The 16,484-nt window shown below is 43.8% G+C and overlaps 1 protein-coding gene across 1 annotated transcript; it reads left to right on the forward strand.

The window, feature by feature from the left end:
• Positions 1–310: 310 nt before the first annotated feature.
• Positions 311–13,246, forward strand: LOC308151931 (phosphoribosyl pyrophosphate synthase-associated protein 1-like). The gene is made up of 10 exons (XM_080524827.1): positions 311–972; positions 4,609–4,661; positions 5,312–5,378; positions 7,030–7,202; positions 7,574–7,689; positions 8,079–8,134; positions 8,405–8,556; positions 11,651–11,721; positions 12,200–12,346; positions 12,839–13,246. The coding sequence occupies exons 1-10, from the start codon at positions 890–892 to the stop codon at positions 12,995–12,997; spliced, it is 1,077 nt and encodes a 358-aa protein (XP_080380953.1). The 5' UTR covers positions 311–889; the 3' UTR covers positions 12,998–13,246.
• Positions 13,247–16,484: the final 3,238 nt, after the last annotated feature.

Here is a 16,484-nt window from a genome sequence, read left to right on the forward strand (position 1 = left end):
CCCTACACAAGTATAAGCACATTTTAATAGCAATATGTTAATGTTTAATTCTCCACTATAATTTATTATCAGATGATTTATTCGATCTTTCAAAGGGGTTCAGGAGTTCCTTCCGTTCCATTCCATGCATCACTCGCACATCTGCAACTTTGACCTCGGGTGACAGGACTGCTGTGATTGGTTGAAACTTCCTGCGAGCCCTCCTCCTTTTGATACCCAGCAGGAGCCTCATTGGATCACTCGACTGCCACTTCCAACCGTCGACTATCCAATAGAAAAGTCCTGGCATTTTTTCTGATGCGACCGACCGCATTGCTACGAAGTTTACAGTAACGGCCAAAAGGAAATATCGTCGATATATTGTAGTCTCTTTTCGACTTCGACATTACGCTTAGGCAATAGTGAAATCGTCTGGTTCCGTGTGAATTCATTTTAGTGGCGGTACGCATTCTGGACACTACACATTCGCTCTGTCCAGGTGTGGGGATAGCTAGCCTAGTTTCCCGTTGGGTCTCTAGCTTTCGAGACCATTCTTGGTGCGCATTGATCGATAAGTGGCTTGTTTACTAGACCCCGTTACTCAAAGGTTACCAGTAGCACAGGTGCGTTGAGAAACTGAAACGGTCACATTCTGGGTATTCGGCGGCTCTTCTCAGACAATTTCACATTATTATTTTTCTTGAGGTGTAAATCGATGTTGTTGATTTGAGAGGGAAACATAGAAAAGTGGCCATTCGGTTTGTGAGTCATCGGGGGCGGTCTTCCAGTTCACTGCTCACTGCAGAATAGATACAACATTGGACATATCCTCCTCGATCCGTCGGGTATCCTTTAGTTGGCGGCACAGTTACGGGATAGTACTGAAGAGTAAAGTCATCACTCGTCGAAAATGAATGTCTCCAAAAGTGGATATCGTGTCTTCTCTGCGAACTCGACCACCGCGTGCACCGAGCTCGCGAAGAGGATCACAGAGTAAGTATGGATGTGTTTGTTAACATTGTGACTGCTCCCTACAACTCCAAATATCGCATAAAATAAACATGTGCAATGCATCTCTCCTGCAAAAATGAACACAGGCACCGTCACACTCCCCTTTCGGTGTTTAGAACAGTTTAGAATGTGTGCTATCTATGCTCTCACCGGTGAACCCGAGGAGTTGCCTGAGTTGAAGCAACTCAAGGTGACATAGTTTGGCGGTCAGTTCGTCTGGCACTCATCACGTCGTAATATTTCATAGTAGAGGAGAGAAATGTGATCTCCTCCGCATGCGTTTGTTGTTGTCTGGATCGTATTGCTGGGTTGTGTTAGGTTACCACCGGGGCCCCGTCCGGGCCACTCTGTCCCTTGATGAGAGCGCATCCGATGCCAGGGTTGGCTTTAAAGAGACTGCTACACATCATATTTGGCCCTTCCGTTTCATTTTCAAATGTATCTGCAAATGGCCCTCGTTACTATGCATTTCTGTCTGTAGGACTAGCTAATCATGGCTCATGTTTCTGTAGAGGGGGACAATCGAATTGAACCTTAAGCAATGATAGCACTCTTCGAATTTGAAACAAATCGAGTTAGGCCTCCACTGTTGGTAGCAGGGATGGTCACTAGAGGACCTGGCCCTCAAAATCAAATAAATGAGAGGAACATGGTTCACATTCACATACACTCACCGAACACTTTATTAGGAACACTATACTAATACTGGGTAGGGCCTCCCTTTATTAGGAACACTATACTAATACTGGGTAGGGCCTCCTTTTATTAGAAACACTATACTAATACTGTGTAGGGCCTCCTTTTATTAGAAACACTATACTAATACTGGGTAGGGCCTCCTTTTATTAGAAACACTATACTAATACTGGGTAGGGCCTCCCTTTATTAGGAACACTATACTAATACTGGGTAGGGCCTCCTTTTATTAGAAACACTATACTAATACTGTGTAGGGCCTCCTTTTATTAGAAACACTATACTAATACTGGGTAGGGCCTCCTTTTATTAGAAACACTATACTAATACTGGGTAGGGCCTCCTTTTATTAGAAACACTATACTAATACTGGGTAGGGCCTCCTTTTATTAGAAACACTATACTAATACTGTGTAGGGCCTCCTTTTATTAGAAACACTATACTAATACTGGGTAGGGCTTCCCTTTATTAGGAACACTATACTAATACTGGGTAGGGCCTCCTTTTATTAGAAACACTATACTAATACTGGGTAGGGCCTCCCTTTATTAGGAACACTATACTAATACTGGGTAGGGCCTCCTTTTATTAGAAACACTATACTAATACTGGGTAGGGCCTCCTTTTATTAGAAACACTATACTAATACTGGGTAGGGCCTCCTTTTATTAGAAACACTATACTAATACTGTGTAGGGCCTCCTTTTATTAGGAACGCTATACTAATACTGTATAGGGCCTCCTTTTATTAGAAACACTATACTAATACTAGGTAGGGCCTCCCTTTATTAGGAACACTATACTAATACTGGGTAGGGCCTCCCTTTATTAGGAACACTATACTAATACTGGGTAGGGTTTCCCTTTATTAGGAACACTATACTAATACTGGGTCGGGCCTCCTTTTATTAGGAACACTATACTAATACTGGGTGGTGCCTCCTTTTGCACTTAAAAAAGCCTCATGGCATTGATTCCACAAGGTGTTGGAAACATTCCTTTGAGATTCTGGTCCATGATGACATGATTGCATCACACACTTTCAAGCTGTGAATTCTACCACATCCCAAAGGTGTTCTATTGGATTAAGATCCGGTGACTGGGAAATGCCACTGAAGAACACTGAACTCACTGTGTCATCTTCATGAAACCAGTTTGAGACTTTTACTTTGTGACATGGTGCATTATCATGCTGGATGTAGCCGTTAGTAGCAATGCAGGTTCTAAACTAAAGGTTCTGCACATTCTGTCGTTGAACCTGCTACACCAGAAACGTCAACAGTTGCACGCAAGGATGCAGAACGAATAGCCCTCCCGTCTGTTTCTGCAAGTAACTCCGCCATATCCGGGGGAATGTCAGTAAATTCCAGTAAAACACAGACTTACACTTATCCCGTCCGAATGCGCCACACGAAACACAGACGTCAAGGGTGGGGGGGTAATTTCTAAATTACGGAGGTCACCACCTAATACTAATCGCGTCCGAATAGGGCTAAAGAGTCTTTAAGCAGTTCTCCAGACACTGAGCAGTCGGCCAACTTTAAGATGACCACTAAACTATCACCCTTCCAGGCCTTAAGAGGGTAAAGGTTGCCCCCGATCTGCGCAGCTGACATCCAGCCAGCTAGCCGGCCGGCCAGCAATTGTATCGCTTTACACAGAATGAGATTACCCCTTGTGAACGTTTGGCAACATGGCCAGGCACTTTCCCACTAATTAGGCTATTGTTGTGCCTTTAGAGAGGGGAAGAAGGTTTTAGTTACAGTGTGCGGCTCTGGCTCTCCCTCTAAGCCATACCCGTTGAGGAAGAGGTTCAGACGAGGACACAAGACATATTGGTGGTAAAAGCAAAGCACAGCTCAGGGGAAAGGGTGGAGAGTCGCGGACGGTGCAGGTGCAAGCAATACGTGATGTGAATGTTGCTGTTAAAGATATGAGATGACACCCTAGAGTGCGTGTTGTTGAGGGTAGGAAGGAACAGGTTATTTATGAGTTTGAGCCCCCAAGGATATCGGCCCGCCCGGCCCTGCTGGAATGCTTATCTCAGGATTATACAAGGCTGTCCTGGATCCAGGTATCCTCCCTAAGTCACTGTGACTGTCTGGAACGAAGCCCATGTTCACCTATCTAACGTGTGTGTGTGTGTGTGTGTGTGTGTGTGTGTGTGTGTGCGTGCGTGTGCGTGTGTGTGTGTGTGTGTGTGTGTGTGTGTGTGTGAGAATAAATACTTAAAAAACACACACACTTTAGATGGGTGTATAACACACACACTCTTTCTGTGTCTTTGTTTACACATGGTGGGCCTACTTACTACAGAGAGGACCCAGCCTGTCGCCATTAGAGTGGCCAACCCCATACTAGGCTTTTATCAGTGCCTGGACATCAGCAGATGGGGAGTAACCATGTCATAAACCACTCACCCTCCCAGTGTTCAGTGTGAAAAACAGTTCTGCTGGCCGTGGTGGACAACCGGAGCATTCGTCAAAGACAGTGATTCATATGGACAGGCTAATGGGCTGCATGGCCCTCATTAGTCACTCAAGAGACGAGAATTCTTCCTTTGGGCGGAGTGTGTTTGTGTGTGGTCGTGTGGAGTTGTCTGTCTGTCTGCCTGCCTGCCTGTCTGTCTCTGCATGCATTTGTTGTTGTGTGTGTATTATTATTTATTAAGTATTTTTTTCTGAGTGGGGCAGTCCCACTCATATTTTCCATTTTTATTGACAGTTACAGTGAAGATTTAGACAGGAAGGATGGGTGAGAGAGAGAGGAGGGATGACATGCAGGATATGTCCCCGGCCGGAATCGAACCGGGGACCCTGCGGTTACATGGTCAGCACTTAACCCGCTACGCCACCTAAGCGCCCCGTGTGTGTGTATTTTGCTATAGTGTGTGTGTTTACCCTTTTTTCCTTCTCTCATAGGCGGCTTGGTGTTGAATTGGGGAAGTCCGTAGTTTACCAAGAGTCCAACAGAGGTGAGGTGCCTGTTCATTCTGCATCCATTCACACAGTGTACTGAAGAACGTTTATCTATAGGTCAATCAGTTTCTTCCACCGGTAGACAACATTATTTCAGTATCTCCCTAGTGCTGAGAGGCAGTGATTGGTGTAAGAAATCTGGTTATCTCCAATTGGTCTTTTGATAAGAAAGGCACATATCCAGTTTTTCCAGATCTAGAGGGGGGAAGGGACCATCTTTCCCACAGGATTTTGTGAGACTGTGGCGAGTGGACCAGGTATAAAAAAAGAAATAAGATAATCCAGGACAAAATTGTGTGTGTGTGTGGGGGGGGGGGGCGGTTTGAGGGTGGCGCTAGTGGTTTAGTCGACGGAGGTGGGGGTGGCGGGGAGAGAGGCGATAGCTCCGGCCTTTCCATTAACCTGCTTGAACACTTTCCGCTGCAGTGGGAGCAGTGCTGAAAAATGTACAAAAAAAACAAACAAAACAGCGGTTCGTTATGAGACTATGGCTGGACAAATAAGACTATGGCGGCCCGGCACAGTCTCGTCTATGTATGGGAAACACTGATTTGTTGTTGTCTGTTGTTGCTACAGTAGTAGTACAGTATCACCTCCCTGCTTTTCCATGCCCCTGGAGCTGATTCTGTGTTTGTCTTCTGAACAGAGACCAGGGTGGACGTGAAGGAGTCTGTCCGTGGTCAAAACATCTTCATCATTCAGACCATCCCCAGGTGAGACGATAGGAGCTTCATCCATAAAGGAAGCCCTGTGCGCTACACGTAAGACATCTTCAAGGTGCTGGTTCTGGCAAGAACAGGTTTGGCGTTTAAACGAGTTTCATGCATGGTTTTGCATCCCTCCGGCGTCTACAACATGTTGTGTATGCAGCACTGTTGAAGAAACGAAAGAAAGATGCACACTCTTGCCCCGAAGCAATTATATTTTTTAAATGGGTCAAACCCTTGGCAGCCTTCTTCTGTGCATCCACTGTTACCCAAGTTAAATCAATAAACATCCAGTTGACATTGCGTGGGGACAAGTATTTCCATGATGGAGCAGTCGACTGACGCGGTGTGTCTGTGGTTAGCAGGGGGCGGGTGAGGTGGGGAAGTATGAATAGACAGGGCAAGGGCACTGACCTCCTCGTGTTTAGGCCCAGAGTGTCCTGTTTCAGAGGGCTGTCTTGGCCAAAACTGGCAGTGCTTCATCAGTCTGATACTGACTGCCAAATGTTCTAAAAGAAAGACTGCCAACAAGATTACATTTTTTGTAATTTGGATCAAATGTTTGGGTCAGTTGTGTTCATGTTCAGCTGTACTTAAGTTTGCATCTACTGTAAATATTTTCGTGGTGTGTCCTTTCAGCTCCTGTGGTTCTACCACCCTGTTACATCATCGTGTGTGCATAGATAGGGAACTATAGTCATCTGTGGTTATCACATGATGTCATCTGAGGCAATCACATATCATCTATGATGATTACCTATCATGATGTTGACAGGTCAGCACTGCTGAAGTTCCTTCATTCTTGCCTTCATAGGGATGGTCCTGTTTGGAAAGCAATTTGAAAATGCTTCTCTCTCTCTCTCTCTCTCTCTCTCTCTCTCTCTCTCTCTCTCTCTCTCTCTCTCTCTCTCTCTCTCTCTCTCTCTCTCTCAACAATGGACTCATTCTTCCAATAGGATCTTAGTTGGAAGGCTTAGTTATTTAGACATTTCTGGTAGATTTCAAGGTTATACTGTCCTCCTTGGCAGGGTCCAGGGAAGGAGATTGTCAGGTGATTCTCTCCTCCTTGGCAGGTCCAGGGAAGGGCTGTCAGGTGATACACTTGTGACACTTGTATCAGTCAATGGTAGTATACAGCCTGGACAGGTTAAAGCCTAGGTGGTCAAAGTCTATTTCCTACAAATACATAATCTAGGAATCACCGTTGAATCACCGTGTTACCTCACTCAAGTCACAGAATCCCTAGTTTTAGGAGTGCCAGTCTCGTGAGGCAGCAATACTTTGAACTTTCACTTTCACCTTTTGGCTTGCATCCCAGCGGCTCAGTGGAACGCCCGGCCTGCAGGGCACAGGGACCCGCTTCCTTTCCGAAGTGCTGCTTTTAGAACTATTATAGGCTAAAAATATACAACCGTTCCCGTAGCATCTCACTGAATCAGAAGGAAAAATAGTACCTAATATTAGATAACTTTCAACTCTTTAGTCCATAGCTGCTGCTGCTGCTGTCTTTGTCTCGAGGTCTCTTGGGGGGGGGAATAAGAGATCTGAATGAGGCTAACCAGGGTATCTAACTAACTGATTGAACGTATTTGACCTACTCAACTCTCTTCTTTTCTTTTTTCTTTCATGAATACTCTCCCGGGTATCCACCGTCCAGAGATGTGAACACGGCCATAATGGAGCTGCTCGTGATGGCCTACGCCCTGAAGACCAACTGTGCCAAAAACATTATCGGGGTCATCCCATACTTCCCTTACAGCAAGCAGTGCAAGATGAGGAAGAGGGGCTCCATTGTCTGCAAGCTACTCGCCTCCATGCTAGCGAAAGCTGGTACGTACAGTACTGGATGTGTGTCACATGATTCAGACCCTGTACTGGCATGATAGTCTATACGTAGTTATGTAGCCTACGTGTTAGCTAAATGTGTGTGTGTGTGTGTGTGTGTGTGTGTGTGTGTGTGTGTGTGTGTGTGTGTGTGTGTGTGTGTGTGTGTCTGTGTGTGTGTCTGTTCGTACCATTAGCGTTATATGTTTAATTCTGTAAGTGGTATGCTAGTGTGGATGAAGGTAGCAATTGTTATCCTGCCTAGAATATATCTACAGTATCTATACTAGTAATGTAGTTTGCCTCAGGCTGAAGTAAATCTATTGAGAGCAAATTGTCTTTTAGTCAATAGAGACTTGGTTTGTGGTTCCCTCCAGGTTTAACTCACCTCATCACCATGGACCTCCACCAGAAAGAGATCCAAGGCTTCTTTAGTTTCCCTGTGGATAACCTGCGTGCCTCCCCATTCCTGCTTCAGTACATCCAGGAGGAGGTGAGAAGACTACATTGCCCATAATCCTAAGGACTAACCTCTGATCTCTTAGGGTGTGTTCGTAGATATGCTCTGGGAGCGCACACTGGGTTAAATGTCATAAAGGGACCCAAGTAATTTGATTGGACAAAAGGCATTCCATGAGTGCTGATTTAGTTTTCCAGAGCGAAATTTTACGAACACGGCCTTTAGAGTGGGAGTCCAGTGAGCCCCAATGAGTATGACGTATTTTAATGTCCTTCGGAATGCCCGCTTTGAAACTTAATATCAAATTATGAAATATTTGGACGTTGCCTTGCTAACTCACTGTCTGGATATCTGTTATAAAAATAGAAATAATCATTTAAAAAAAAGCTCTAATAGCTGAAATGTTTATTTCCTTTCCACAGATTCCAGACTACCGGAATGCAATCATTGTTGCAAAGTCTCCATCGGCTGCCAAGAGGTAACATGAAGGTTGGGAAATGCAGAGGCACTGCAAGTATGGGCGTCCTCACCTTCCTGAACTTCTACTGAATGTGCTGTGAGATGTGTTGCTGTGACTTTATTGTGTATAGGTGTGTTTATAACCTGTGTGTGTCGTGTGTGTGTGTGTGTGTGCGTGTGTGTGCGTGCGTGTGTATGTGTGTGTGCGTGCGTATGTGTCGTGCGTGTGTGTCGTGCGTGTGTGTGTGTGCGTGGTGTGTGTGTGTGTGTGCGCGCGTGCGTGTTCCAGAGCTCAGTCCTACGCTGAGAGGCTACGTCTGGGCCTGGCTGTGATGCACGGAGAAGCCCAGTGTTCTGAGTCCGACATGGCCGACGGTAGACACTCCCCCCCAGCTATGCGCACCACCACGTCCTCGGGACACCCTGGTCTGGATCTGCCATGTAAGACATCTGCACACACACACACACACACACACACATCCACACACACACACACACACACACACACACATCCATCCGAGCATATCCCCACACACACACACACACACACACTCTAGCTCCCCATCTCCAGTGCGGGGGGAACATCTTTTAGCCGTCTCTCTCCTCTGCGTCCTCTCATGCGTTAAATGTGCCCCGTCAGCAAACAGCGTAGGCTTATGTAACGGCCGCTGCCTCTGCATGCAGTGATGACTCTGCAGAGGAATCTATAGAGAGAGGTAATGAGCCTGAACCTCTGGGTTAACGCTCTCTCTGACACACCGCTGCTTATGTGGCAGCATGGTGCCGCCGACACACACATACATACACACACACACACACACACACACACACACACACACAATAACAATAATAATAATAATAATAGTAATAATAATGCACTTTATTTGTATTGCACTTTTCATTCAAAAGAATCTCAGAGTGCACACACACACACACACACACACACACACACACACACACACACACACACAGTGTTTCTGGGACACATTTACACAGTGCTACAATCAAAGTGTGGCGTCTCAGAGATTTATAGACATCTAATGGAGCAGTGTTTACAGAACACAGAGAGGGAACTCTTGTAAAAACATAAACCACTCTGTTTGTCAGTGCAAACAACCCCATACATAATAACCTGAGAACCTTTTTCTTTTCAAAGTAATTTGGCACAGAAAACCCTTACAGAGAACGCCAGTCCTTGGTGGTGCCCCGAATGGCTGACCTTAGACGATAGTGGGGTGGGGTGAAAGTCTCCCTAGATTCCCTAGAGTCTGCCGCTGATGCTGACAGCCAGACAGCTGACAGTGTTGGTTCAGCAGTCAGCACACTCTCCCCCAAGCCTGATGCAGCTGCCTGTGAAATCCTGCAGGCTATCAGCGGTGTCTCACCCCCCCTCCTCCTCCTCCTCCTCCATCCATCCACCTCTCATCCCCTCTTCTCACCTCCTCTGCAATGTTTCCATCCCCCTCTCCTTTGCTCCTATGCCTATTCTCTTTTGCCTATTCTCCTCCATATAGCCAATTTTCACTTCTTTCCTCCCCAGTACAGAATGAGAACAAAGGGATGTTTAGTGTGTGTCACAACATTGTGTCGTTTCTCATTTTCCTGTGTGTTCACTACTTTGTGCTTGTGTCTGTTGGATACATGCACTTGTCTAGGTTCTTTGGAGCTGTCTCTCTGTGTGTCTGTGTATATGACTCTGTTAACCCACCATGTATTTCTTGGATACCTATAGGGAGAAACCAAGCTCCATTCCCAGGCATAGAGCTCCCAAGTATGACCGTAAAGCTCCACTCTCTACTCCCAATCCCCATCCGTCGCAAACTGTATCTGTGATCGCTTATACCTGTCAGCTGTACTCTCTACCCCCAATCCCCATCCTCTACAAACTGTATCTGATTGCTTATTCCTGTCTGCATGTGATGGAAGATGTCTGATATAGGACTGAGGGCTTCTAATAGGCTGGGCATCTGATCCACCGAGGCTTTGTCCCAACTCCCAATACTCTAAAAAGGGAATTGATTTGATCTGTTTTAGGTCGATGATGGCAGAATGTGACAGATTTGATAGGTAGTCAGGAGTTAGTCAGTAGCCGACAGATGAGGGCTTGGCTTAGCACGCTGCTCATAGTTATCCTGGCTCTGTAACAGACTGACTACCTCATGACTAACGTGTGTGTGTGTGTGTGTGTGTGTGTGTGTGTGTGTGTGTGTGTGTGTGTGTGAATACATTGATTCAGCATATCTCCTCACATGACCTAGATGCCTTGAGGTGAACTTAAGTTGACATCCTCTCATTTCCCGGGTAACAGGATCAGTGCTTAGTGTTGGAAGCTCTCAGCCCTACATCTTTTACTCTGATAAATGTGTGTGAAAATGAAATGGTTGAGTATTATGACAAACAAGATCGAATAAGAATCCCTTGGATGCATTACAAGCAACCATGGCTGTTCCCATGTAGTCTTTTTGAGTTCTATTGTCATAAATACCTGGTAAGAAACCAACATGCTTTCCCCCACATTCCCCTACTACAACATCTCTCTCACTTTTGACCCCTAGTCCACTTTCAGGTTGGAAATAGGCATCGATCTTATCATTGCTCATTGCTACCTCTCTATCATTGAATGCACCTTTGGCAGAGCAATATATGCCATTTAGCTGAAGCTTTTATCCAAAGCGACTACCATTGCAGTGAGTGCATACTGTACTGCAGTACCAAGCTCTCATAGAGAGAGAAGAGAGCATGGCAAGAACCTCAAAAGGCCAAATAAGGGAATGGTGGCATGCTTGTTTTTCTACCCAGAATCCTTTTGCTTGATCATGATTTGTTTTAAACTTTGACCTGAAGCGCTGATCCTTCAGAGAAGATGTGATTCTTGTTTATTTAAAAACTCAAAATCAGTGACTTTGACTCGTCTTTTTGTAATGACACCGCCTCTCTCTGATTTGCACACAGAAACACGGTCCATCCCTCAGAGTTTTTAAATACGCAGGTATCTGGTTGGTTGCCCTGGGGTGGATGAAGAAGCCCTTTTGAAGCCGGTTTGAAACTGGCTTGATGCTGGTTTGAGCCTGGTTTTAAAACTGGTATGAAAGTGGTTTCAGAGTGGTTGGACGCTGTTTTTATTTGATTGGATTTGGCATGGCATGGGTTGCTGTGTGAGGGTTGTGAAATCTAAACCGGATCTTTTGTATGCGGAAAGCAAGAACAGGCAACTCTACTCTCACAAGCCCTTTGCTGCCAGCACAATAATAATAAATAAAAAAGCCTGTAATATAATAAGCCATTTCAAGGTACAGTTACAGATCTAAGGAGTCAGTGTATGTCTGTCATTAGATTATATAAATCTGATTTTATGTCAGTTGTTGCTGGTCAGCTGTCGAGGTAGAGCTTTCTTGAGTGGTTTTTGCAGGTTTCAAACTTGATCCCTTCTTACCCAATCTCCTTCTGACCTTCCGATTAGTTTTTTGTCGTTTGTTTTGTTTTTCGTCATCTGTTGCAAGTCATTGAATAATGAATGTGTCTCTTTGCCTTCCAGTGATGATGGCCAAGGAGAAACCTCCCATCACTGTGGTAGGGGACGTCGGAGGACGCATCGCCATCATTGTTGTAAGACTTTGTTGAGAGACTTTCTTTTTTTCTGCTTTGTTGAGATAGAGACAGTAGAGATTGACAGGTAGGAGTGAGAGGAGGGATGACATGCAGGGGGGGTGAGAGGGGGGGGGGTGACATGCAGGATATGTTGATTGCTGGAATCGAACCGGGGACCCTGCAATTTATATGGCATCCGCCTTAGTGTGCTAAGGCCCCATTGAGCCACTTCTCTATCTGGTTCCACCAATGGGATTGTAAAAGTACCATGTAAAAGTACCATGCGTTTACTCAATTTAGTGTATCTAGACTAAAGTGGTGGTCTAAAATGTATTCCAGTTTTACCTTGCTACAGTGCTTGTTTTATCTGGTTTGTGTAACCACCCCCAGGTCCAGTGAAATGCTAATCTGTGTATTTTATATAACTTTCGATGCGAATACTATTCTTTTTTTTTTTTACCAGCCACAACAAGTAACCATGTATCAAAATCTCTAGGATGACATCATAGACGACGTGGTAGACTTTGTGGCTGCGGCGGAGATCCTGAAGGAGAGAGGGGCCTATAAGATCTACATCATGGCCACACACGGCCTGCTCTCAGCCGAGGCCCCCAGACTCATAGACGAGTCTGCCATCGATGAGGTAAATCCAGGTTACATTATATACTTTATATTATAGTAGATATAATAGTAGACGGTCCTCTGCGGCTTAGTTGGTAGAGCATGGAGCTAACGCTGCTTAGGTTGTGGGTTCGATTCCCGCTGCTGCCGTATATACTGAAAAATGTATGCACTCGCTGCAATGTAAGTCGCTTTGGATAAGATTATCAGCTGAAATGGCATATTAGATCTAGTATAGTTTACTAGAGAGTATGGATGTAAAATATTTAGATTCACAACTGCAAGAGACATGAGTGTCTGTGACTTGCCAGTCAGTGCAGACAACTCTTGAGTTGGTAAGGGCTAAATGACAGGAAGTGATGTCACATTAGTGTTATTAGAATATCATATAATTAGTATAATCAAATTCTCTGTAGCACACTCAATCAAGGTTTTTTGTGATCTGCATACAATTCTCCATATTTACTGCAGTAACCTGACTCTCTACCTGTTCTCTGTACTTGTGCGCCCCCAGGTGGTCGTGACCAACACTGTTCCTCATGAGGTTCAGAAGCTCCAGTGTCCCAAGATCAAGACCGTAGATGTCAGTATGATCTTGGCTGAGTCCATCAGACGCATCCACAACGGAGAGTCCATGGCCTACCTGTTCCGCAACATCACTGTCGACGACTGAGAGATGCGTGCGCAAGGAGTGCATACAAAGTCAGTCATAAAAAAGCAATTATTTTTTCTGTCTTTTATTTCTTCATGTTATTTCCTGTTACACACACACACACACACACACACAACAAAGGTCTTTGATAGAACACCAACCATATCTGGACAGTTCATTTGGAAAGATGTAAGATTTGCATCATTGTTTGTTTTGGTTAATAAAAATCTGTTTGATTAAAACATTTCTCTGATCGATTGAACTATCAAAATGTTAATCGTGCGTCATGTCATAATTATGTTTGTTGTATTTGTATTTCACCCAGAATATTGGCAATTGTTAGGCTGAATCAGAACTACCTTAATACTACATCAGATAATGAGTAGAATTACCTTAATACTACATCAGATAATGAGTAGAATTACCTTAATACTACATCAGATAATGAGTAGAATTACCTTAATACTACATCAGATAATGAGTAGAATTATCTTAATACTACATCAGATAATGAGTGGAACTACCGTAACCAGAACCAGCGGCCCTTCTTGAGTGTCCTGACCACCTGGATGGCTTCGTACAGACCACTTCCTCGAAGCAACAGCAGGTGGCGTCTGACCTTGAGTCTTAAGTTACCAGTATACTGAACATGTGGTGGGTTCCTGGACACCGATTAATCCTGCTGCTGGTCTTGTATATATTTTATTAATTGAGCATCAGCGGTGTTGCTAGACATAAAGCTCTACTGGGCCACATTACTTAAATCACATGTCTTTTTTTTTCTTGAATACCTGCTTCGTGTATGAAATGTGGTATATAAACTTCCCTTGCTTAGCCCACCATTACTGCCTCTGCCATACTGCCTGCTGCTGAAACTGAAACAACTACTACTGGTAAAGGTGAAAATGTAGTGAGATATTAATCTTTATGAAAGATTAGATGTTTATGTTTTTAGTCTGCACTGGAACAACACAAAAAAGCTGAATCTGATCTCATTCCACACAGAACTCCAAAGATGGACTGGAAAAAAATATTTCTAAATGAATCCACTGCCAAATATAGGAGCTTGTTAAAACTCATGGGCTGCCTGGGTGGCATAGCTCACTAAGGCGCATGCCATGAAATCGCTGGTTCGATTCCGGCCATTGACCTCTCTCACCCATCCTTCCTGTCAATCTCTACTGTCTCTATCCCAATAAAGCAGAGATGCGCTATAAACATGTAAATAAAAACTCAAATGTGAGATTTTACTGGGGCACAGCAGATCAATACTGGTGAATGTGCCCCAGTAAAAGGGGTCTAGCAACGCCCATGTTGAGCATGGTATTTAGTCTAGGACTAGGGTTAACCTGGGTGGTCTGTTATACCAGTTGGCTTTTACATTCCATCCATCGTCAGTTTCAGTTTCAAGTTTTATTGTTACGCCACATTAAACAAGTGTAAGAGAGAACATTTCTTAGGCTTCGGTTACTTCATCCATCACCTCTCTTTCAGTTTCAGAGTCTGTTCTAAAGTCTGATATTGAATATTCATACAAATAAAGCTGTACATCATGAGAGTTGCAATCTGTATCTCTGTCTCCTGACCAAATGATACATATTAATAAAAAATAGTTTTGCGGCACAATGAGTTGTTTGTCATTGGATTCAACTATTTAGGTCTGCTTATTTAGGATAATATTAGATTAGATTAGATTAAACTTTATTGTCATTGCAGAGTACAAGTACTAGACAACGAAATGCAATTTAGCATCTAACCAGAAGTGCAAATAGTGATATAAGAACATGATATAAAAAAACATGATAGTATAGTAAGGCATGTATGGTGGTTTAGGTATAGTTATGAGCTATATACAGTTAAGGTAGCTTATGTGCACATGTATAAAAAGAGGCTATATCAAAGAGGTATGTGCAATATGTCTGGCTAATTAACGTCACTGATACTGATGGCAAGGATATGGCTAGTTGTGTTGAATAGCTGGGATCTAAACATGTAATTCATTACCACAGCTTGTCCATTGAATCGGTCCAAACAATGATGGTAATAATGGTAACCTTGCATATTAATTTGGACAGGCATTTATACGTCAGCAGTTGAATGTTCCCCCCTCATTTCCTTACTAGACTACTGACATAAAGGTGAGAGAGGTTGTTTTGTATCAAAGAGGGCAATGGTAATGCCTGTAGTCGAAAGGCAAGTCTTTCTGCCCTGGCAACATGATCATTAGCTGGATAATACACGTGTGTGTGTGTGTGTGTGTGTGTGTGTGTGTGTGTGTGTGTGTGTGTGGGGGGGGGGGGGGTAAAGGTGTTAATCTCTGTGTACTCTTGGTGATATTGTACAATGTGTGCCACCTCTCTCAACTGGAAGAGGATGTGAAGTAAATGTCACCTGACATTAAAATATGTTGCTGTTCTCTATTTCTTTGTGTTTCACGGGCAATTAAAACCTGCAGTATGCTCTCTGCTCTCCTGTCATGGTAATCTGATGTAGATACTGCTCAGTTCCATACTCCAATATACCTGTGCACACTCACACCCATATTTGACATGCACAGCACAGTTCCGTATAACATTTCCTGCGAAATGAAGATATCATCTCACATTTTCACTTCTGCTAGCTAGAATGTCTTTATAGCTTTGCGGTTGTAACACTAAAAGAAGGTCCAAGACCACAACCTTCTGTTAGGAGCTTGAACAGTGCAAGCAAAGCAAGGCTACAGACAGACATTCTTTCTGACAATATCTGAACTATAGTAGTAATAATACATTCTTATTATTATTATTATTATTACTATTACTATTATTATTATGTAACGAGTCTAGGAGCGTTTTGTTTAATGATGCAATGAGCTAGACTAGAGCACATGAATGAGCCTAGTTACATCACAGTCAGCTGCAATGTTTAAAACTTAAGGTACTTCTGCATTTTTTTCACACTGAATTTCATGATACTAGTTGAATACTGTGTTACTGTAGTATTGCTTACTGTACTGTGTTACAAACAATCTCTCGGATAGAGTCATGGACCCTGAACTTGTTCTAAACGCCTCAGGATTCGAGAACACCAGCTGAGGAGCTTTGACCAAGTCGAGAGGCAAAGACACGTGGACACTGGATACTGAGAACCGGACACAACCTTCCCCATGGTTCCTGTTGTTTTCTACAAGAGAAAACAAGCCAGAAACACCCTAGTAAACATTTCAATGTCACTTCATGTGGAGCTGTTGTATTGAGTCATCATTTAGAATACTGAAGACATGATACACCTTTTGATTCGTTCCAAGGCAACACTGCTGGTTGTAGCTGTAATACTATCCCTAATACAACTAGTTCATTTCAGTGTACAGCACATAGTAGTAAAGATTTGTACATGATGTAGTAGTCCAATATAACCTCACGTAGGCCTACTGTATTCAGGTAACACACATTGTATGAGAAAACCACTTTTAGCCATTTAGGCAACACTTTTAGGCATTACCAAGTATTCCTCTCCTTTACTGCTCTGT

This window comes from Nansenia antarctica (assembly GCF_963989245.1).
Source record: "Nansenia antarctica genome assembly, chromosome: 2".
In the NCBI taxonomy this organism is placed as follows: Eukaryota; Metazoa; Chordata; class Actinopteri; order Argentiniformes; family Microstomatidae; genus Nansenia; species Nansenia antarctica.

Coding starts and splice junctions, on each gene's coding strand:
- LOC308151931 (XM_080524827.1), top strand. CDS start 890: ATGAATGTCTCCAAAAGTGGATATCGTGTCTTCTCTGCGAACTCGACC. Junction 973..4,608: donor CTCGCGAAGAGGATCACAGA/GTAAGTATGGAT, acceptor CTTCTCTCATAG/GCGGCTTGGTGTTGAATTGG. Junction 8,557..11,650: donor CCCTGGTCTGGATCTGCCAT/GTAAGACATCTG, acceptor TTTGCCTTCCAG/TGATGATGGCCAAGGAGAAA.